At 32.3% G+C, this 25,168-nt stretch overlaps 1 protein-coding gene across 1 annotated transcript; it reads right to left on the reverse strand.

The window, feature by feature from the left end:
* Window positions 1-24,492, reverse strand: LOC134722408 (cell adhesion molecule DSCAM-like). The gene is made up of 8 exons (XM_063586028.1): window positions 24,468-24,492; window positions 23,373-23,717; window positions 18,455-18,766; window positions 7,559-7,666; window positions 3,217-3,235; window positions 1,776-1,855; window positions 1,004-1,019; window positions 1-94 (listed from the first exon to the last, which is right to left on the reverse strand). The coding sequence occupies exons 1-8, from the start codon at window positions 24,490-24,492 to the stop codon at window positions 1-3; spliced, it is 999 nt and encodes a 332-aa protein (XP_063442098.1).
* Between the last annotated feature and the right edge of the window lie 676 nt (window positions 24,493-25,168).

Genomic DNA, 25,168 nt, shown 5'->3' on the forward strand with positions numbered 1-25,168 from the left:
TTAAAGTTTACCATACACACCTTTGGTATTTTCTAAATCATCATAAACACTTATTTTTTCTTTGGTACCAAGTGTTTCGTATGTTTTACTAGACCTGAAACATGTAATGATAACTATAAGAATTCAATGAAAATATTTGATTATGCTGAATTATCATTAGATTAAATCTAATATCAGAAGTTTTGCTATAAAACAGGCAAACACGAGATTTTAATCAATCAGACTAAAACTGAAGTTTGTTATGACAAGAAATTTCCATATTTATAATTTAATAACTTATGTTTATGATAATGCTACTGACTAATGAATGAGGCACTTTTACATAGGTGTACGAAACTATATGAAATCCAAATAGTATTTGCTTGATAGATTTTCCATTGTGTTTTTTTTGTATGTCTTTTAAGCCGAACAATGATTTATTACCGTTAATATAACATAGTCAATTTGTAGTTTTGTTTTTCAAATGTTTTGATCCCATGACAAATTTTTTCACAAACGCAAAAATAAGGCAAAAATCAGTGCATTACTTTTAGATTTTGTTTTGAACAGAACATGACACCCTATAACGTTCGTAGGTTCTACGCGCTTTTATTGATTTACTTTCATCTTAAAAGATTAACATAAACATTTGAAAGCCAGTATTGTAAAATCACACTTTTAAAAACGGAAACATGTCTATCCGATTCTATCAAATTACAGAGTAGATAATCCTGTAAACGAAACGATACGACGAAGGAACGTAGAGTAACTAAGACGTTCCTATATTATCGATATGACTAAATCTGTAGAGTTAAAGCTAAGACAACAGTGATTTGTAAAGAAAACTTCATATAGTTCTGCATGTGCAATGATTGTGTCGAAAACACAACCCTGCTTAAAAAACTACTGTAGTGTGAACATTCCCGACATTAATTTCCAAATTGAACATTCAAATAATAGTGAAATCTGTCTTATGCTATTGGTATTTGAGAATGTAAATGTCAAAGAATCCTTATATACTCACTGTGGATGCTCAACATCTGAAACAATACAACATCAATACAATAATGTTCAATAAAGAGACATGTTATAAAAACAACAATAGCAGGACTGTCGGTATAAGCTATGTTTTATGATTACTCAACCATATATAAAGTTCTACTGATTTTATAAGGAAACAGTTTCAAACGAATTGCGATATAAGGGAGAACATAATTCAGATTTTGTTTTCCCTTTGAAGTGTTACTTCTCGTAGCGCATTGTGTTTGCAACATTCTAGAAGCATCGACATATGTCATCATACATATCCCTCTTATGATTAAATATCCCAGTGGATTTGATTTTTGATATGGTTTCAATGATAAGAGAATGCTCTTTACAAAAAAAATCATGAGTTGTTTTCATCCCTTCCACAGTTTTATTTTACGTCATCCTGAGTTGATTGATTGCTATATAATATATGTGCTACAAATGAGTACTGATGTTCTTTTATTATTTACCAGAGTTTCCACGATAATATATCCCTGAAAGTAAAGTATAGCCAAATTTTAATTTCACGAGAAGCATTACCGGTGCCGCATGTGAAACAGGAGCAGCTTACCTTTGCAGAGTACCTGATTATTGCTTTTAGTGGAGTTCTCGTTGCTTAGTCATTCTTTTCTATATAGATGTTGTGTGCACTTGTCCGTCTTTGTCGTTGTGTTCCGGTTTTGTTTAGTTATGTTGTCCGTTATTGGTTTTGTATGTCACGCCACCTTTGTATCTTTCGACTATTTTATATTAAAAAGCAAACTTACCAAATTTATTTTCCATTTCTTCGTATGCATCTCCAATGTGAATATTATGGAAGCCGGTGTTTACATAACATTTATCATTTCTTTAAAAAGAAGTAATTATGATGTACAAATAAGTTTTAATTCTATAGGTAAATATCGATTTACTTTTAGTATAAAAAAATATTGGCATGAGTTTAGCAGTATGTCAACACCTAAGTAACATACGAAGTATTGTAAAAATAAGTGTCTAGTATTTTACAAGATTTGTGCTATTTTATAGTTTTGTGATGAATTGAAAGTAAATGTAAAAGCTAATTATTTTTACATGTGCTGTATCTTTCATCGTCTTTTATTTACATACTGTACTCCGTTAAGGAAAATTTCAAACACCTAAAATGTATGTCCTACGGGCAGTAGAAGTATCTGTTTGTTTTAATTTTGATCCTCTTTTAAGCAAATGTAACAAAATTACCGGGTTCAATGATAATAGATCATAACCAACAGCACTGTGAAGGTTACAACAAATCAATAAACATAATATAAGTTTTGTGAATAGTATCAAAACACTGTCGATGCTGTTTTACATGTCGTCAATTTATGTAAAACATGTTCATTCATTTTGACATATAGAACGTTATCATTGTGACAGTCAATTTTAATGTACGTCTATTTAAACTTGTATGTTATGTTCAAGCAGCGTTTCCGTGTGATATGATACATTCTAACATAATGACATATAATCACAGTATATTTACATTTATCGTAGACACTTAGATATTCAAAATTGGCTATTCCGCGTACGCCCATCAAAATCATCTAACAATTTTTTAACAGTAAATTATACGTTTCACGTACGTGAACCTTCAAGTACAATACCGTTATCTTTAAGTCCATGTAGAGCTTACTTTTTTTTACATTTGTTCAATTACGGAAATACATCATTTATATCTTGTTATTATCATTAATATTTTTATTATATATTTGGTATGAAAATAAAATAATGTATGATTGTCAATGTACATGTATTGAGAAAACTCTCCATCACCGACCACACAACGTTTATATTAACCTGATATGTGTCATCCTACAAATGTATGACCTTCGACTAGAGTAAATCACATAGCGTAAGATAAGGTATAAGGCACATAACTAACAAGTTTTAAATAGTTCAAATATAACTATAACGGCCAAATATATGTACACAAAAAAACGGTAACAAACTGGTACGGTGTAGTAACGGCACATCATAAAACAAAATTTTAAAAGCAATCGAACACAGGCTCACTTATCAGATCGATACAGAGAGCAAAAAAACAGGTTTATTTAATTAGAATTTTGTTCTGACTGCAAGAGTAAATCTCAAACGCTGGACAATTTGCACTCGCACATGTAATATTTTTTTTCAATACTGTTGCGTTGCTATCTCTTCTATAATTTATTGAATAGAAAATAGTGAACTTACTTTTCTCTTTTATCTTTCCCTGAAAGTATAAACACTAAACAGTGTGAGATTATAAACACTATATAAAAATATCTATAATATTCTATAATATATCATGAGATAAAAATGATTATAAAGTTTAGCTTTTGAATGCCACGGTTATACGTTACGAAGGCAATGCTTCACTGGGGTAAAGCTGATGACCGTAACTGCATTCACGGTCATCCCAAGATGTCGGATGAAAAATTAGGTCAGTATTTGTATTGTCTGTTTAAGTGTTTCTAAAGGATTTTCTTAACAAAGCATACCTTGGTACGATATAAATTTGTAAAAGATTCACACGGAATCAACAAATTTCTATCAAGAAATGTGTATGAAACGGGAAATTGGATTCGAAAAAATCACTAAGATGACCGTAAATCATATTTCGAGATGACCGTAACAGGATCAGCGATTCATAACAAGGGTGACCGTAATTGGCTAAAAGATGACCGTAATTTGTGAAGGATGACCGTAACTTTTAAAGGGTGACCGTCAATTCTAAGAAATATCCATATTTGTATTCATAACCGTTTGTTGAGTTTGTCTCAATAGGGGCTCGTTTAGCGGTTATAAATATGTTTTATCAATTTCTTTTCAACTATTTGCCGTATTTAGAGTTGATGACAATGATAGTAAATTGCATATTTCTCGTAAAAAAATAAATATTTATTGATAACAACGTTAAAATTTGAATACATATCAAATATTTTATTTTTCCAATCAGGTTCCCAAAGTGGGCATTTACAATTACCAATAATGATAGTATATGCAACAAACATTGTACACTATATAACGTGACAGATATTATAATAGACAAATGAAAATAGCATTAATAACAAAAATACATTAAAAGAACTTTTCCCCCCTTCCTTCCTTATTATCATTATTATTTCTATGTCCAGCAATGCACCAATAAAAAAACACATTAAAAGTAAAGTTTGAACAGACTGAAATTATTATTTATAAAGATCGAAATTTGTTCATCTGTAGGAGACACCAAGGGACGGTGCCGTAGGATATACTGTTGATTGCGATAGGCAATAACAGCAATCCTCCTAGTGTCAGAAGCAGATGAACAAAATAATAGAGAAACTGAATCTTGTCACTTAACAAATATATTTTTTAAATAGCAACAATAGCTAATTTTGCGAAACATGGAATATAAATCTGCTATTTGCAGTGTTTAACCAGGAATATACATGTTACTCTTTTCATACAGTTGAGTTTTCACAAGACAGCAGCCATAGCAATTTCTCTTGGGAATTTAAGTTAATTTAATTGGAACATGATTCGGATTTGATATAAATGGTGTCTGTCTTTGTTATATTTTGCGCAATAAAAGAGAAAATGAACTTCATTTTCAATATTACCAGAATTACATTGCTGACATGGTCTAAGGTTTGAAGGAGTACCCTGGTATCGTTCTATTTCAATCTGCAAATGTTGAGATGGCACCCTCAATTTTGTTAATGATCCCCTAAGCTAAAATTTTGTTATGATATTGATATAGATACTTTTCGAAACCATAATTATCCTTTAACTTTCACATAAGTGCGGAGCTCTCCTTCTGATTTCTTGGTCAGTTGATCCTTCCAAAATTTTTATGCACGTCTCTTTCAATATTTTCCTGATGGTATTATTTGAAATATTTTCCCATCATTTAGGTTTGCGAAACCAGGAAGAGTTTTTAAAATGTGTTGGAGAAAGCCATACCATGACGATTTATACTGAGAACATAGAGATTTGAATGCTGGTATGCATCTTGTAATAAAGGAAATTAGTCTATTTTTTTAGTCTAAGCCAATAATTCAAAATAGACCTCACTAATTAAAAGTACAGTGGAAACCGACCAAGTTCAGATAAGGCTGCACAATTTGTGTTTTTATTTGTGCACACCCAGAATGAATTTACAAAATGTACTGTGTAGCTTTTCACAAGTTTAATGTGAATAAATTTTATCCTTGCAAATAAGTTAGTTTCCATATCTAAATTCTGCCATCAAGGGATAAATAGCGAATTTCACTTCCAAGAATAAGCTTAATAGCATGATGAAAAAACATGCATAAAGTACTAGTTTTTAAGGATTTAGAGATAATATGCCTATTAATATTTACATGGTCTAGAGATTTTGCCACATAGTTGGGAAGGTCATTAATGAAAATCTTAAACAGGTAAGGACTTAGGTTATCTCCTTGTATAACTCCAAACTGTTTTGGGAAGAATATAATACAAATTGACAGCGATACGACGAAAAGTTGAAGAAAAAAAAACCCCATTGATTAAACATATGATTATCCAGCAGAATCAGATTAAAATCTTAACATCTGCCTTGAAATATATAAACAGTCCCTTGCGAACACCGGATCCGATGGAACTGCAATATTTATTCTGCATTCAGTTGGTTTGACTGAGATTAAAATTCCGACATTTAGTAACAAATGAAAATCAACATGTTCAGTAAATATTCCATTAGATAAGGATTTCAATATGGAAATGCAGTCTTCGTATCGCCCTATCTCTTTTAGTTTTGCTTCAATATTTGCCAATAGTTCATAAATATAAGAAAAAGAGATGTGGTATAATTGCCGATTAGACAACTCTCCAAAAGACAACTCTCCACTGGACACCAAAATGACACAGAAATCAACAACTATAGGTCACCGGACGGTCTTCAACAATGAGCAAAGTACATACCGCATAGTCAGCTATAAAAGGCCACTAAATAACAATGTAAACCAATTCAAACGAGAAAACTAACGACCTAATAAAGTTCATTTTTAATTCCGTTTGACACCATTCTTGGACATAATCTCCACTGACTTTAAAATTTGAGGAACATCTTTTGAATGCTATAGTTTGTTCTTTTAAATTTATAATAAATTTGGTTTTCACTTGTATAATTTAGATTTTTTTTTACAGTATTATATACATTGTACATCGGATAGATTTAGAAATGTAAAATTTGTTGAACACGCCAACCCCCTTGTACAATATAAAAAGGGCCCTCCAATAATATATATACAACACTATCGTGCAAAGCAGGTGTTTCCTTGTGTTATACTACAGGCAGGTTAAAATGTTTACATAGTAAGCACATTGTCTACAAAATAGCTCATGTTCAAAGCTAGCAAGATTCCTCTTTCATTTGGATACGATTTAATACAGTTGGTGAACTATGTATTTGAAACAAGTCTTATTTTCTTCTACCTATAGGATAATGCAGTCTTATAAATACGTTTTATACCAACACGATTAATTATTTGATACAAAAAAGGTAATACAAATACGGATATGAGGTGGAGTCGATGGTCATCCTTTAAAAATTGCGATCATTCTTTACAGATTACGGTCATCTTTTTACCAATCACGGTCATCCTTGTTTTATGTTACGGTCATCTTGAAAATATTTTACTATCGATTTACGGTCATCTTAGCGATTTTTTCAATTCCACTTTCCTGTTTCATACACATTTCTTGGTAGTTATTTGTGATTTCCTTGTGATTCTTTTATACATTTACATCGTACCAATGTATGCTTTGTAAAGAAAATGATATAGAAACACTTAAACAGACAATACAAATACTGACCTAATTTTTCATCCGACATCTTGGGCTGACCGTGAATGCAGTTACGGTCATCAGCTTTACCCCAGTGATGCTTTGTCTCCTCTTTCTTCGTATTTGTTTAGCTAATGAGGTTGAACGAAATGTAAACATTCCAAAAATAACCACCATATTGAAGAAACTACACATTGAAGTAACTGCTTACTTTCATAGAATGTGTACCACTACAAACATTATTCTTCACAGCTAAGGCTTTTGTAACGACTTAGCTTGTCATGTTATTTACATGAGTGTTTATTGAAACTTGTTGGACGATAGTGATTTGAAATAGTACCTCAATCATTTCATCTTTTGATTAAATAAATTCCATTAATGTGTACTAAATCTTACAGCAATAAGTTCATCTTTTTACCCTCTAACAGGATTGATTTCTGATTTCCGTATATTGACAAAATAAAAAAAGTGTATCAAGTTCACAAGCTACATTTTGTACGTATAACTTCGTTATTCCCAGTATATAAAAGTATTAGTTGTCTCCGATATTAATCTATCATTAACTTTTCATGGCATTTAGATTTAGGTACCAGTTATATATTTTATCAATTTATTATATAAAAGTATAGTCAATACAAGAAATAGAAAACATGACAACCGTGTTGTTAACTTTAATCTCTTTTACAGTTAAATAATGTTAACAGAAACAGATCAGCGTTTATTATGATGGTTAGTCGATGTTATTTTTTTATTAACAGTTTACCTTTGTTCCTTTTGATTAACAGTATCACTATAAAGGAGGCGCACACAATAACTAAAGTAACAACAACTCCTACTACAGCACCAATAACTGCACTCGATGTCGTTGATTCTGTAACAAAAATGAATAAACCTCCCAATATTTAAAAAAAAACAAAACATGTATCAGTATTGCCTTGCAAACAACTTTTAAAAACGATAAATCTTGAATGTTAAGTTTCTGATAATAAGGAGTGATCGATGATTTATCTTTCATTTAAAAAAAAATTGAAATAAAAAGATTTATATACAATAAAGGACTTTTTGTTTTTGAGAGACATCAAAAACCAAAAGTCCTTTATTCTGTTTATCGGTAATTACGAAAAAATATAAATATCAAACGAACTATTTTATCGCGTCGAATTACGACGAATTACACTTGACGTCACAGGCTGTATTACGTCATTTGAAATTTTGTCACAGTGCAGTAAACATGGCGTTCTCTTGTACAAAGTTTGGAGACTTTTTGCTTTTGGTCAGTTTTTATCATTTGTATTATTCTTCTTCTTCCTCTTCCTCTTCTTCCTCTTCCGCCACTTCCTCTTCCGCCACTTTAAAAATGAATTTGTCCGCAGCGTTTCTCCTAAACCGATTGTCAGATTTACTTAGGATTTTATAATATGTTGGACTAACATGTCTAGGGGAGCTATCAATCTTTCGTCTGTGCATTATGGTCTGTAAAGGGGTATTTTGAGGGGCATAAAAAGGGGAGGGGTTTACTATAGAACCCTATGGGATTTTTTTAAATTTTTTTTTCAAATTACTACAACTTGATAACTGTAAATGCATTCTTCAGAAATGATCACAGGACAAGAAAACAAATCAAATGAAATAAAGGGTGAGTCCCTGGGGGCACCCCGGCCCCTTCAATTTGAGAATGTGATATTATCTTGTAAACCGTCCAGATCCCCAACCCAAAACCATATATATTCTTATATGGGACAATAAAACAAATCAAATGAAATAAAAGGGAAGTCCGTGGGGTCACCCCAACCCCTTCTTGTTTGAGAACTTGTTAACGATCGAGATCCCCATCCCTAACCTATATATATTCTTGCACGGGACAATAAAACAAATCAAATGAAAGAAATGGGAAGTCCCTAGGGGTCAACCCAAACCCCTGTTGTTTGAGAACTTGTAAACGGTCGAGATCCCCAACCCTAAACCATATATATTCTAGCAAGGGACAATTAAACAAATGAAATGAAATAAAAAGGAATATCTCTGGGGTTTACCCAACCCCCTCTTGTGTGAAAACTTGTAAACCGTCCAGATATCCACCCCTAAACCATATATATTCTTGTAAGGGACAATTAAACAAATCAAATGAAATAAAAGGGAAGTCCCTATGGTCACCCCCACCCCTCTAATTTGAGAACTTGTAAACAGATCCCCACCTCTAAATATAAAAAAGAAGATGTGATATGATTGCCAATGAGACAACTGTCCACAAGAGACCAAAATGACACAGATATTAACAACAATAGGTCACCGTACGGCCTTCAACAATGAGCAAAGCCCATACCGCATATAGTCAGCTATAAAATAAGACAATGTAAAACAATTCAAACGAGAAAACTAACGGCCTTATTTATGTAAAAAAATGAACGAAAAACAAATAACAAATAAACAAAACACAACCACTGAATTACAGGCTCCTGACTTGGGACAGGCACATATATAAATAATGTGGCGGGGTTAAACATGTTAGCGGGATCCCAACACTCCCCCATACCTGGGACAGTGGTATAAAAGGCGTATAATCCGTTATTTCACTGATCTTCAAACTAATTTAAAATGGAATATAAATACTCAATAGCAAACACTGATATCTAACATTAACATTATAATATGTTTTATATAGGTTTTGAGATGCATCGCAATATGTGACCCCCTTTTTTTTTTACAAAAAAAACCCCACATAAACAAAATTTTAAACATCACCAAAAAGTATGCAGAAGTTAAGATTTATATTACTAAGAAGTGTGTAAAGTTTGATGCAATAATGATAAATCGTTTTGAGATATGTCGCGACATGTTAAAAAAAACTCACACTCCTGTTTTACTAAGTTCTGTAACTCAAAATGATTTAATTTGATTTTCACTAAAAGGTTTACAGATCGGTTGACCATTTCAAGAAATAACTATGTTAAGTTTCATGAAAACTAGATAAGCTGTTCTCAAGTTACGGTGCGACATTTGGGATAGACGGACAGAATGACTGATAGAGGGAGGAACGGACAGATGGAATGAAGAACAGACGAACGGACGGATGTATACAATAATAAGTCCTGTAAAAATTGTGACGGGCGTGTAAAAACGCAATGAAATAAAAAAAATAAATAATTAAAGGTCAATAAGTTTTATTAGGATATCGGCCAAGTCGATTTATTTGTATATCTTCTTGACTTCCTAAGTCATTTTTGATATATGACTTTTATATATATATGTTTGAAATTAATAGATAAAAATTAATCAAAGGAACTTCAAATTCGTCATTTAAGGGCAATGCAATAACTCCTTTAAGAACTAATGTGAGAATTTTATTGTAAGGGGACGACCATTTGATATTCTGGGGGGCGGGGGGGGGGGGGGGGGGGGGGGCAAGAGGATTTTGAAAATAAATAACTCAGCCTTGAGAATAACAAAAATAAAGGGTTTGTTCTTTGGTAGTTTGAAAATAAATTACCTGACTTGGAATGTATTGAAAATAAATAACTCAGCAGGTCTTTAGCTTCTTGGGCCTTCAGCAGTTCCAAAACCCTTCAAACAATTTTTTGGTGATGGTGATGTGTTTGAAGTTCTTACTTTACTGAATGCTCTTGCTTCTTACAATTATATCTATAATGAACTTTGCCCATCAGTAACAGAGAAAATTATTTGGTAAAAATTTACATAACTTATTTGTAGATCTTACTTTGCTGAACATTATTGCTGTTTACAGTGTATCTCTGTCTATAATAGTATTCAAGGTAATAACAAAAAAATGCAAAATTTCTTTGAAAATTACCAATTGGGGGGCAGCAACCCAACAACGGGTTGTCCAATTCATCTAAAAATTTCAGAGCAGATAGATATTGACTTGTTCAACAATTTAACCTCTCGTTAGATTTGCTCTAAATGCTTTTCTTTCAGAGTTATAAGCCAAAAACAACATTTTACCCCTGTTCTGTTTTAGCCGTGGCGGCCATCTTGGTTGGATGGCGAGGTCACCGGACACATTTTTCAAACAACATACCCCAAAGATGATTGTGGACAAGTTTGGAATAATTTGACCCAGTAGTATCAGAGGAGAAGATTTTTGTAAAAGATTACTTAGATTTACGAAAAATTGTTAAAAATTGACTATAAAGGGCAATAACTCCTAAAGGGGTCAACTGACCATTTCGGTCATGTTGACTTTTTTGTAAATCTTACTTTGCTGAACATTGTTGCTCTTACAGTTTATCTCTATCTATAATAATATTCAAGATAATAACCAAAAACAGCAACTTAAAATTACCAATTCAGGGGCAGCAACCCAATAACAGGTTGACCGATTCGTCTGAAAATTTCAGGGCAGATAGATGTTGACATGAGAAACAAATTTACCCCATGTCAGATTTGCTTTAAATGCTTTGGTTGTTGAGTTAAAAGCCAAAAACTGTATTTTACCCCTATGTTCTATTTTTAGCTATGGCGGCTATGTTGGTTGGTTGACCGGGTCACCGGACACATTTTTGAAAGTAGATACCCCAATGATGATTGTGGCCAAGTTTGGTTTATTTTTGCCCAGTAGTTTCAGAGGAGAAGATTTTTGTAAAAGTTAACGACGACGGACTACGACGACGACGGACGACGATGACGTGCGACTACGGACGCCGGACGCTAAGTGATGGGAAAAGCTCGCTTGGCCCTTTGGGCCAGGTGAGCTAAAAAGACAGATGATTTTAAATAAGGTTGGTTAAATACAGCCTAGTAATTTAAGATGTGAACATTTATGTAAAAAAAAATATTGAAAGATAATGAACGACGGTCGACCGGTGCCAAGTGATGAAAAAAAACACCTTTTCCTGTTGGGTCAAGTGAGCTAAAAACAATCAAGAATTCCAAACAAAATTACACCGTTCTTGAATTTAAAAAAAAAATGTGCAACAACTGAAAATTTCAAATTTCACGAACCGGATCGGACATAGCAAACAACTTCCTAACTGGCGGGTTTTTTGTTTTCTCGATAAAAATAATAAGACATATTATTTATATTTAAGTGTACGCTGTGTTTCAATTTTTTAAGACCGTAAAGTTTAACTCTCTTTACTAGTTAAAACATATTTTCCATTATTCATATAGAAAACGCATATTTGAGATATTAAACCTTCATTCCTATATATTCTGCTGTTAAAAAAATTTGAATGTAAGGTAAAATTTGAATTAGTTGTGTTCTATAAGAGTAGGAATTCTAGTGCTTGCTTAATTATTATTTATTTGAATCTGAGACTAATCATATAAATAATAAGCCGTTGTCCTGTGAAAACTTGTTTTCCAACGACCCGGTCACAAAACCACTTTTTGACACCGAAGTTAAATTATCAATTATAATGCAATGCAATGCGATTAGATTTTTTTTTTATTTGACCAAACCGGGTTATGCATTGTGAAATCTATGACCAAATCGGGTGTTAAACATTGAAGAAACTGGCCAGTTCCATTTTGACATGACCCATTTCTTTCGTTCCATACTCAGAAATACAAACATTGCGATGTTCATAAAAACAAGTTTTGCAATCTCCGTGTCAGTATCTATCTTCCCGTACCTTTCTTTCCGTACAATAGGAACAATTTAACAAGAAATTAAACAATGTAGAGGCAAGGTTCACACAATTCGTCATTTTGACGTGCATTTTTATTATTTCTCCGTTATTGTAGAACGGTTATAGAAAATATTGCATATCACAATAGAAAATAGTTGTATATGTTATAGTTATTGACCAAGCAAATCGGTATATGCCATTTAATCTGCACAGCACGGGATGACACAATAACCCGAACGACGTAGGAGTTCGGGTTATTGGGTCATCTCGTGCTGTGCAGATTAAATTACAAATACCGATTTGATTGGCCAATAACTGTTTCAACACATGACGCAATCAATTTACGTGAACGTTTTAGAAATGTGGACGTTATTCCGCAATCCACTGATTCTAGGAAAGTATCTTTTAGGGGAAATACGACCGTTTCCGTTAAATTTATTACCAATTTTTATTTAATCGGTGACGATTAAGACTTTGACAAATTGTGAACTTTCAAATTGGTGTATGAAAAGATAAATAACTGCAAGGGGGTTATTGAGTTTAAATTAGATTAATTGCTTTTGAATTTCGTTCCCTCGTTGATATGCTTAATGAAAAAAAGAACCGAGGAAGATGTTTTATTACCTAAATTTTAAATGTTAAATAAACAGAAATACATTTCTCTTTTAAAACCTTTTACCCCCCCCCCCCCCCCGCTCCCCCGCATTTCCTTTTTATCTACTGTATTACTATTTAAGACATGTCCATCTAAATGAAGTCTGATAGATCTCCAGCTAACCAGCTAATCCCCATTTTGAAACGAACTTAAGTATGATCCTCATTAAATTCAATCCAAAAATAGTCCTTTTATAGTAATAGCTATCCAAAAAGTCGTTATAATTTCAATGGGTCTGAAACTAATCCAAATCAGATTTCTTTTATTCGGATATTCTTAGATACATTTCTTTTTTGGCAGAAATTAACAAAAAATGTTTCACTGTCTTTCTAACTTTAAAACACTGATTAAGATTTACGTTGTACACAAAATATAATAAAATAGTTTATGAACCAGCTAAGATAACAAAAAAACTAGAGGCTCTAAAGAGCCTGTGTCGTTAACCTTGGTCTATGTGAATATTAAACAACGGAAGCAGATGGTTTCATGACAAAATTGTGTTTTGGTGATGGTGATGTGTTTGTGTTTGTACATCTTACTTTACTGAACATTCTTGCTGCTTACAATTATCACTATCTATAATGAACTTGGCCCAGTGGTTTCTGTGGAAAATATTAGTAAAAATTTACAAATTTTATGAAAATTGTTTATATTGACTATAGTGGACAATAACTCCTTAGGGGGTCAATTGACTATTTTGGTCATGTTGACTTATTTGTAAATCTTACTTTGTTGAACATTATTGCTGTTTACAGATTATCTCTATCTACAATAATACTTAAGATAATAACCAAAAACAACAAAATTTCCTTTAAATTACAAATTCAGGGGCAGCAACCCAACAACGATTTGTCTGATTCATCTAAAAATTTCAGGACAGATAGATCTTCACCTGACAAACAATTTAAACCTGTCAGATTTACTCTAAATGTTTTGGTTTTTGAGTTATAAGCCAAAAACTGCATTTTATCCCTATGTTCTATTTTTAGCCATGGTAGCCATCTTGGTTGGTTTGGCAGGTCACGCCACACATTTTTAAACTAGATACCCCAATGATGATTGTGGCCAAGTTTGGATTAATTTGGCAAAGCAGTTTCAGAGGAGAAGATTTTTGTAAAAGATCTATAAAATTTACTTTACGAAAAATGGTTAAAAATTGACTTTAAAGGGCAATAACTTCTAAAGGCGTCAACTGACTATTTTAGTCATGTTGACTTATTTGTAAATCTTACTTTGCTGAACATGATTGCTGTTTACAGTTTATCTCTATCTATAATAATATTCAAGAAAATAACCAAAAACAGCAAAAACAGCAAAATTACCAATTCAGGGGCAGCAACCTAACAACGGGTTGTCCGATTCATCTGGAAATTTTAGGGTGGATAGATTTTGACCTGATAAACAATTTTACCTCATGTCCAGGTGAGCTAAAAAGGAATGAGAAACCTTTCGTTTCCTATTTTGAAAATACGATGTTTGTACGAAGTTCAAGGCAGATAGCGGAATCGGGGGTGGGGGCGAACAGGTCTTTTACCCTTGAATTGGACAAAGTATCGTGTTTTAGCTTAAACTCGTCAATTTTGTCTTTAGTCTCGCTACACTCGGTGATATTTTTTTTAATTTGATATAATAACACCCCTTCTAAAAATCAGGAACCGCCCCTTAAGATAAAAATAGACTTGAACTGAGCAGTATATCTGAGGTAGTTAATGCACACCTTTGCTGTGCATTATCCATGTTATAACACAGTTAGAACAAAGATATTTTATTCTTGCCATGTGTTAAGTATATATATTCTTCGATATCGTAAAAAATAAGAAAATAAAGGAGAAACCTAGCTTTCTTCAATCTGTCTATTAAAGTTCCGTCATTGTGCCGGATGTTAAATACCATCGAGTCCGAACAAATTTTGCCGGTGTGGTTTAGACACAGTGTAAACTGACCTAATCACAAACTGATACATGTAAACTGAGCAAACATTTCAGTCAATAAACAATGAATTAGGGATAGGACAATAATCTCAATGGAAAAAAAGATAATTATGACAAAGAATTGCATTCCAAAAATCAGTAACCTAGAACTAGTGGTTCCTAATAAACTGACCTAATCACAAACTTATACAAGTAAACTAAGCAAAGTTTTAAATTCAATAGACCATGAATGAGGGGTGGGGCCAAATAATCTCACTGGTAATAAGATGTGCCAATATTAATATAACCGATTCTAATTTAAATATTATTGACCTACAAATAGTGGTTCATGATAAACTAGATGTATAATCATGTAGACAAAAACTCTTTAGTGTCTTTAAATATAAGTTGGATTTGAACGAGGCTAGGAAACAAGGTGTATGCGAGCTTGTAATTATTGTCTTTATCCTGCAATTAACTCTGTTTATTGTTTGTGTTTTGGAAGACACAACAATTAACTCACATACTTACATTGTAGCATTTATTTTCGATTTGTAATCCCTTGAGGCCCGCGAAGTAATATAAAAAAAGACGGGTTCGCAAAAAAAGAATCTCTTATGGTCAACAATAATACATCGCTCAAGGTGAATAATTATCTATTTTAATATAACAACTAATTTCAACCGTATAAACAAATACTAGTAACAAAACATTGTCAAATTTGAAACAGAAGTGTATGAGTTGTCCTACGCTTCAGACTTAGCATTCACTAAACATGCATGCTGAAATTGACATGGTTGATTTTGTAACACAATCATACACATTCAAGTTTTGAAATCGACAATTGTTATCGTCATTGGAATGCAACTGGAATACACATTCTGAGGTCACACCGGTTCAAACAATACTCAATCTGGCAGTGGGCGGAGCTTTAAAGCGATATCTGTATAATAGTATACAGATACAGCATAGCGATATTATATGTAGGGCTGTATCTGTATAGTAGAACACCCAATTGCAGGATAAAAACTTATAAACAGTTAACACTGCCGCAGCCCCCAACAAAGATGGCGGAAATACACATGTTCATAACGTAGCATATCTTTCATTTTAGCATACCTTGCTTTTTGACTATGTCAAGGAAAAACAAAATTACTGTTCCTAAATTCTATTGTTAGCCGTGTTGGCCATCTTGGTTGGCAGGAGTGGATAAAGTACACATTTTACAAACTAAAAATGCTATTATTTTTTTATTTTAAGAAGGTGTTTCTCACATTCCCCGTTTCCATTTTTAATTTTGTTTTATAATTCAGTATAGAAATGGATTTGCATGTCCTATACATAGTTTGACGAATCGTAGGTAGTAATAAGTTAACATTTTCTCATAATGAATTTATACCTCCAGTGGTCATTTTCAGTACACCTATGCTAATTTTTTTTTTATTTCTAATGAAAATTTCAGTTGTAATGGTTTAAATGAAAGCTTGTCGGATTTGTGATTCAGAACATAAATAATAAACACACCTTACATCTATTTTGATAAGATTATACTGCATTTAAGACCGATTTTGGGGATATTTGTCTGCGTACAGTATCAGAAAAACACATTTCAAATGATTTTTTTTGCGATTTTCTGATCGCCTTGATATCTGCAAAAGGGACTTTCTAAGAACTTTAAATATAACTCTAACGAAAAAGCGTAGCTTCTTTATCATTGTATGTAACATATTATCTACAAACTAAATTGAATCAGCGTACGGGAGGTTCATGTCTTTCCTATTACCGCTACTTAAATCAGCCGTTACATTATTCTCCCTATGAATGTTGATCTCAAAAGTGAAAAGTAATCTTTACATTTAAAACGCCTCGTTTCTTGAACGACAGTGTAGAGAAAACAAGAACTATTTTTAAAAAAGATACCCGACGTATTTAAATTTAAGTGTATGTTTAAAACTATCATTTCGATAACCTTCAGAAGCACAATGACTTAAGGTCCTGGTATCCTTCTGTTTACATTCACCAAAACCCCGCGGAAATCTGTTGCCATAGTTAAACGTCCTTAAGTTCAAAGGGCACAAACCGAAACTTTACCGACTACGTCGGAAAAAAATTCAAGACATTTAGTGAAAAAAAAGAGTGTACTTTTTTTCATGTCTATGCTGTTACCACCAATATTAATTAATTACACCAACAGAATACTTGTAAAAAGTGCAAGAACGTGTTGGAAACCAAATTAACAATAGAAAAACATAATCATTTCACCAAAGGGAGTAGTTATTTCACAACAGCAATCAAAAACGAAGAAATTTGTCTATCATGTTATTTCTATCCTGTTACTATGGTTGCTTTGGTTACAGTGTAGACAAAAACGTCGTTATTTTTATTATCTTAACCTAGAGGTGCAAAACGAATGAAATATTTCGTTGTTTGGACTCATCTTAAGGTTATAACGTCTTAATCTTCCTAATTAAGCATTCGCAGGTGCAATACTGATATCGGTAACAGGATAAACAAAAAGGTAACAGGATAGACTTTTATATAGTGATATATCAGAAACGTACGTTCCTGTTACCAATGAAATACATAGAAAAATAAACTAACGTATGAAGGATTGACTTGATGTTGGGTTTATTTGAAAGGGTGAAAAAATGCCGAACAATATAAATTGCTATCTTAGACTTGCATTACTGGTGGTAATTTTTACAACCTCCGAAAAACAATTTTTAGAGGCTTTTTTCAGTACAACCTGGAAAAAGGGCAAATAATCTATTATATTACAGAATGAATACATATAGAAGTTTATTCTCTTGAAAACCATCTAATTGACAACGTAAAATAAGCTTAAAATTGTATCTAAATCTTTTCTTAATAACCCAAAATTTCTTTTGAAATTGGAAACAGCATAGACAAAATAATGTACCACCGATCAAATAATGTTTCAACATTTTCTCGTATGACATCATTAAGATAGCATCTTTTAATATGTTTTTCTTAAAGTACTGTTTGTTTTGAAATGTTTATGCAGAGGGTTGTTTGAATAAGTAACTTTTTTTTTACAATTTCAAAATTCGACATTTTTTTTTAAAATGACCCCCATAAGCCTGAAAATGTCATAGCGGATCACATATTACCACAATTAAAATATACCAGAATAGTCAGATCAAGCAATAGTATACAAAAATTCACAACCAAATTTTGGTATAGAACATCATAAAAGTGAAAGCTTTACAGGGGCCTCATTTGGGGGTTCTGATCTTGGATCCCGCTTACTGTTTTGTCAGTTTCCCGTATCCCGCTTGCACTATGTATGTAAGCAATTCTCATTTTTTTGTTATTTTCTCGTGTCCCGCTTAGTAGACCTCATACCCCGTTTTCACGGCACAGTAATTTGACTTTCACGTGTCACGCTTACAAAATATCGGCAATCCCGCGTCACCCTTAGACCCCAATTGGACCCACTTTACATATTTCACTGAGCTACAATTAAAATCAAGTCTAAAGTATACCTGAACTTTGAGTATAGGAAATCAACACCTCTGTGAAATTACTTCTTTTCATTGCTGTATTCTCAGCATACATTCTCATTTCGTAGGCTTTTCCTTCCTGTAATGTTTTTACTTCATATGTTCTACGTCTCCTTTGTTCATTTATATCTTCCTCACCAGCTGATACTGTGGTCCATTCTGATGATCCTTGTACTCTGTACTGTATGTGAAATATTTGTTTATATCCACCTCCAGAATGAGGATCCCATTGAACAGTTATACTTGTAGCTGATGATGCTACTGTGCTAAAATTACCTGGAGTTTCTGGTACGCCTGTAAAATGGATCTTTGAAATAGACATGGGTTTTCAGTTTTTATTAGTAAGATATTTGCATAAGCAACATTCTGATGCAAAATGAACAGTATGGTAACAAGATGATGCAAAGACAAGAGGTAGTCAGAAAGACAGCAAACCAGATTTTCCTGCAGAGGTTAAACCCTATAGAGTTGAGCAAGTGAAGACACGGCATTTAAGCTTAAGGTGGTATGGGAGTCTAAAATAAAAATAATAGAATGATAGCTTTTTCTCAAGCTACAGGTTGTGACAAAATGACACATTTTGAATGGATTATACAGGAAGAAACATCACTATGTTATTAGAAGCTTAACTAAATGATAGAATTGTAAAATAAAATACGAAAAGATAGGTAATACGTTAAGAATATCAAAAGAAAAGATAGCGTCTCTGTACCTTTTTTCGAGCTTTATAGGCAAGTGATGTGAGAGCCAAATTTACAGTTTTAATTCACCTACCTAACACACGGCTAAATTATATATCACTGGAAAGCTAAGAATGTGTTCTATCTAAATATCATGGTCGTCAATAGAAATTGTGGTGCATTATTTTTAAATCGAGGTCAAAGGTCATGGGTGCATTTTCAATGCACGGATACTTACAGTAGAAAAATCGAGTCAAAACAAATGCAAAAACAAAACAATTTTATAGGAATGCTGTACTATTGTTGGGAAAATATATTTCTATCATAGTATTAATAAATTTTGGCTGATGTTAAAGTAACGCATGTTACGTAACGTTTTCTCTCGGAGTCTTTGAAAATCAACCATTACTAGAAGTCTTAATTTCCAACAAAAGTCCTTTCAAACAGAAGGAAATGAAAAATTATTTTTGTCTGATATAATAAAAGAAAGAAACTACAATATGACGCACTTTTGAAATATTTGCTGCATGAACTATCAAAAATGTGAACAATTCTTTACACAGGAGAGTAGAAATTCTATGTAAATTTAGCCTCAAGTGGGCCTCTTTTTTCTTAGATGAACAATTCTAACACTGAAAATGCTTCCAGTGTGACCAAATATTGCCTAATTCCATAACCAGTATAAACTGAACCCGACAATTTCCCATTTTAATAGACTATGTTTACAGAAAAACCCAAGTGATTCATTTAAGTAATAACGCAGCAAAAAAGGCAAACATGACAGTAAAATATATTTGTTGCGACTTGAATTCTGGTGTTTCCAATTGAAAAAGCATTGCCAAAGGTGAAATCAAATACAAAAGAACTATTATATGGTGCATTTTACACAATACAGTTAATATTGACATTCTAGAATAAAGATTTATATCATTACCAATCAATTTGACCTATCATGATGACTCAGCACTTTTCTCAACACAGTATTGTTTGTTCTCAGTGAAAATTTTTCTATTCTTTGTAATAAAAACCTAATGTACTAATCAAAAGCTTCAAAATGGTATAAACGAATTGAAGTTTGAGTGACTTATATTTCCCTTGTTATCGTCAGTATACTATGACATAAAAAGATATAAAGAATTCTTATGACATTATAAATGCAATACTGGGTTATTATGAAAACCTTGGCTATAATAAATACTTGTATGTTCCCATTACTTTAAAAAAACATAGATACTTTTATGTCCCCATCCCTACATGCTGGTTTCCCGCATTTTCTTCTTCTTTCAGAAAAGCCTTAATAAACAACCTGTATCCAATCATATCTTTTCTTATTAAAAAAAGAATGATAAATAGTTCCATTAAACAGATAAAGTTAACAGTTCCATTCAATTTGTGTTCATTTTATAAAAAATTTCAACAAATGCACAAATTCAAGACTATTCATACTAATCGCCATTAAAATTTCAGAGCTTGTTATAAAATCTATTATTCTATCTTGCGATGATGAAAACAAAGATATTAGACATTTTAAACATTAAATTTGCAAACTACTCAGCTGTTAAGTTGCCTTTGTTGCATTTTTTAATCAATGAAAAAGCTGAACTATGTCCCTTCGGAGTATTATTTTCCAACAAAAGTCCTTTCAAACAGAAGGTAATGAAAAATTATTTATGTCTGATATAATAAAAGAAAGAAACTACAATATGAAGCTTTTTTGAAATATTGGCTGCATAAATTATCAAAAATGTGAACAATTCTTTACACAGGAGAGTATAAATGGTATTTAAATTTAGCCTCAAGTTGTCCTCTTTTTTTCTTAGATGAACAATTCTAACACTAAAAATGCTTCCAATAAGACCAAATATTGCCTAATTCCATAAACAGTAGAAACTAAACCCGACAATTTACCATTTTGATAGACTATGTTTACAGAAATACCCAAGTGATAAATTTAGGGAATTTCGCAGCAAAAAAGGCAAACATGTCAGTAAAAAATATTTGTTGCGACTTGAATTCCGGTGTTTCCAATTGAAAAAATCATCGAGAAAGGTGAGATCAAATACAAAAGAACTATAATATGGTGCGTTTTAGTTTGTTACCCCGATTTTGTTTTTTGTCCATGAATTTATGAGTTTTGAACAGCGGTATACTACTGTTGCCTTTATTAAAACAATATAGTTAATATTGACATTCTAGAATAAAGTTTTATATCATTACCAATCAATTTGACCTATCATGATGACTCAGCACTTTTCTCGACACAGTATTGTTCTCAGTGAAAATGTTCTATTCTTTGTGATAAAAATCAAATGTACTAATAAAAGCTTCAAAATAGTATTGAAGTTTGAGGGACTTAGATTTCTCTTGCTATCTCCAGTATACTGTGAAATAAAGAATTCTTATGACATTATTGATGCAATACTGGGTTATTGTGAAAACATTGGCTGTAATAAATACTTGTATGTCCCCATTGCTTAAAGAAACATAGATAATTTTATGTCCCCACCCCTACATGCTGGTTTCCCTCATTCTCTACTTCTTTCAGAAAAGCCTTAATAAACAACCTGTATCAAATCATATCTTATCTTACTTAAGAAGAATGATAAATAGTTCCATTTAAACCGATAAAATGGACAGTTCCATTCAATCTGTATTAATTTCATCAAAAATTTACTTTATGAACAAGCGCACGAGTTACGTTATGACTAGTATATAATTATCGGACATGCAAAACAGAGTATATATTACACATCTGATAGTTTCAAAATGGATATTTAACAGCTATCAGACATGCACACTGATCAATATCCTCAGAAGTGAAGGGATGCATGGACTTGCTTTGTGTAATTGTGTAATATGAGTTTAAAAGCCAGACAGGAAATTATTTGAATACCTGGACATCTTCTTTTTTATATGTCACCTCACAATACCTCGGGGAATTATTCCTTTAGCAATGCTGGTGATAAGATGAGGGAATGTCCGAATTCTTTATTAGTTTATTACATAAAAGAATAATTAATATTATATTAGATTTTCCAAAAATAATTTTACAAAAACAGTATTAACTACATACTCGTGCAAAATATAAACAACACAAACATAATCTCAGTTTGTCGACGGTCCGTCATGCTCAAGGAACGCCAGATTGTATTATAAATATTCACAAATATTATTAACATCCTGATTACAATGCATATATAATTCAACATCATACAATTCCTACACAAGTATGCATTATTCTAAAAACACCAAAACCAACTTCTGACTAAATGCAACCCTTCTGATATAGACGGTCAAGGGCCGAAAAACATCTAGAAATCTAAAATGATAGCATCTATCAAAAAGCTCTAGAAACCTGTGTCAGTGGATGCCAAGTGCGCAATCCCTTCTCCAGGGCCAGGTACTCTGACCTACACCTTAAACATGTGTGTATTGACAAATTAAGATCATGCAATTAAAATATCAATGTATATACATGTACATCAAAAATGTAAGGTGAGTGTTCACTCGTTGCACGACAGCTAGAAGCGTGACCCTATGCTTCATTACCAGAAAGTATACCCATTAGTCCCTATGTGTGACCATAATATATATTCATACGACCTGTACCCGTCGATATAATATTTTTCCGCTATACTTAGATGAAATGTGGGAAACACAATTATTCATGACTTTGAACTTCACTTTCTAACTAATTCTCATATAAATTTCTTGATTCAAAAACTAAGTAAAAAAAGAGTTAAATACGCAGACCATATTTATTTAAAAAAACTACTTACAATTTTCAAAAGTTAATAAGTCAGCTAAACAACCGTACGCTATCAACACGCAATTATGACAACGTTAGGTTACTGCTGGTTTTTGTTCTTTTTGGTTAATATGGTTGTTTCTAAGCCGAGAAGATGTCAATATGGCCACAGGCAGAGAATTTATACTCTAAATTAACAATCGTTGGTAATCAAATAATTAGCAGATTAAAACTTTAATATTATGAATTTATGCTTTTTTTTTTTTTATATAGAATGGATACAATATCAATTTTTCATATTTTTGGGAAGTTTCCCTTTTATTCCACATCTTTTTGTCTCTGATGGATATTTGTATTATTGGAAAACAACAACAACAAATGGAAGTTTTTAACGACCTTGACTGGCTATACAGCCCTTGCACGGTCGGCAACCACTGGAAAACACTGTTTATTTTCTTACTTTTATACTTACTAGCAGATTCCAATACAATAGTAAACCTTACATCTGGAAATCCACTTCTCAGTGTTACAGTGTAATTAGCAAAGTCCTCTGCTTTCAATTCATTTATTGTTAGTGATACATTGAAACCATCTAATTGTATTTCCTTTCCATGAATCGTATGCATAACAATAGTAGGTGAACTTGACGATACATATTTTGCTATATTTTGTGTTGTTATTGGTACTCCTTCATGAGTCCATACAACACTGGTAAATTTAGGATCACAATACACATTGACATATATATCAACTGCTTTATTAATTTCACCAAACTGTTTGACTCTGTCAATGGTGTCTGAGGAAAGCACTGGCTGAGCTGAAATAATACAAATATATGATTTCCAGAATAAAAAGTATGAATAAAATGTTAAATTTGTTACAAATAACTTATATAGGCAGCTACATTTAGATACAACAGCATGAACAAGGTCAACAATTTCAGCAATTGTTGAGAAAAAGCAAATCATTAGAGTGCTATATTAACTTGCACAAAGAGGTAGCGCATATTTCCCCTGAAATTTTTCACAGAAGACCCGATTTCAAAATGAAAGTCCAATATGCTGATTTGAGGGTGTTTTTTTGGTGAAAAAAAACAGGGAATCTCCAAAGGAGGACATTTCAAACAAAACAAAAAAGTGATGTTTTTTGTTATTGTTGTAATTTATACAACTTTTCCCCTCAAAAATAAAATTTGTTTAGTGTGACCTTTACACATATATAAAACAACTTTTTAGAGAAAAAAAGTGGAACATCACTAAATTATACATATAAAGCTCATAAATAAGACATGTATGTACACATTAGCATCGCCATGGCTCCATCAGAATAGCATAGAACTGCAAATGTTAGATTTTTTTGAAGAAATGGTTCAAATCTCGCACAGATGTTTTGTATTTTTGGTATTGAAAAATTAAATTTTAATGTTTCTATCATATTTTTTCGGATGTTTGCCTAATTCATAGATTCATTATAGATCCATTTAACTATATATCATATTATAAAAGAAATAAAGATAAGGTATCGCTTGTTGTGTGGATTCCTATGACTATCCATTCACTTGTTTTACTTTCCATTCTTTTGTTTACATTCATTACGTATATGCAAGGAACAATTGCCGTCAAACTGAAGTAGGTGCTTTATTTCCATTCTCAATTTTATGTTATTGCTTGTACATAACCCATAACACGAGAATTGATTTTATAGCAATGAAGTCCAAATATTGCGTGTGTATTATATACACATAACTAAAAAAAAAGCCATTACCACCGACCCTGTACCGGTACCTAAGTCATAAAAAAACCCACAACAGAACAAATCAATTACACTACAAATAGTTATTATAGGAAAACACCAAAAAGCTGTTGCATCTGTCTCACTATGAAGGGCAAAATTGTTAAAATACAAGAAAAGGCCATATTACATGTGTTTGTAACACAAGTTGTTCTATGGCCAACTGATGTACAAAAATGAAAGATGTTGTCCGGTTTAAATATAGCTTATTTTATCTTATCTTTTAGACAATAAAACCTTTAAGTCTTAGACCAGAACAAAAACAGATAATTATACACATACAAGTATTCAAAATGAGAAAAACAGGATCCCTTTTGACTTTTTCAATACTATTTAGCTTCTTGACAAGTTACGTAGTATGGTACCTTATGCACATAAAAGGTGTTAACAATTAAACAAAATCAATATAAAACAAGATGCTCTGCAGGGCGCAGCTTTATAACACCGCATGTCGAACACTGGACAATTAATTGGGCA

This window comes from Mytilus trossulus, chromosome 6, assembly GCF_036588685.1.
Source record: "Mytilus trossulus isolate FHL-02 chromosome 6, PNRI_Mtr1.1.1.hap1, whole genome shotgun sequence".
Classification (NCBI taxonomy): Eukaryota; Metazoa; Mollusca; class Bivalvia; order Mytilida; family Mytilidae; genus Mytilus; species Mytilus trossulus.

Bases quoted from the DNA above. Each gene is read 5' to 3' on its own strand.
- LOC134722408 (XM_063586028.1), bottom strand. From the start codon at position 24,492: ATGAATGTAAACAAAAGAATGGAAA. The intron at 18,767-23,372 runs GTAAGTATAAAA...TCCATTTTACAG, and splicing joins TATTGTATTGGAATCTGCTA to GCGTACCAGAAACTCCAGGT. The intron at 7,667-18,454 runs GTATACTTTAGA...TTTTTGTTACAG, and splicing joins TTCCTATACTCAAAGTTCAG to AATCAACGACATCGAGTGCA.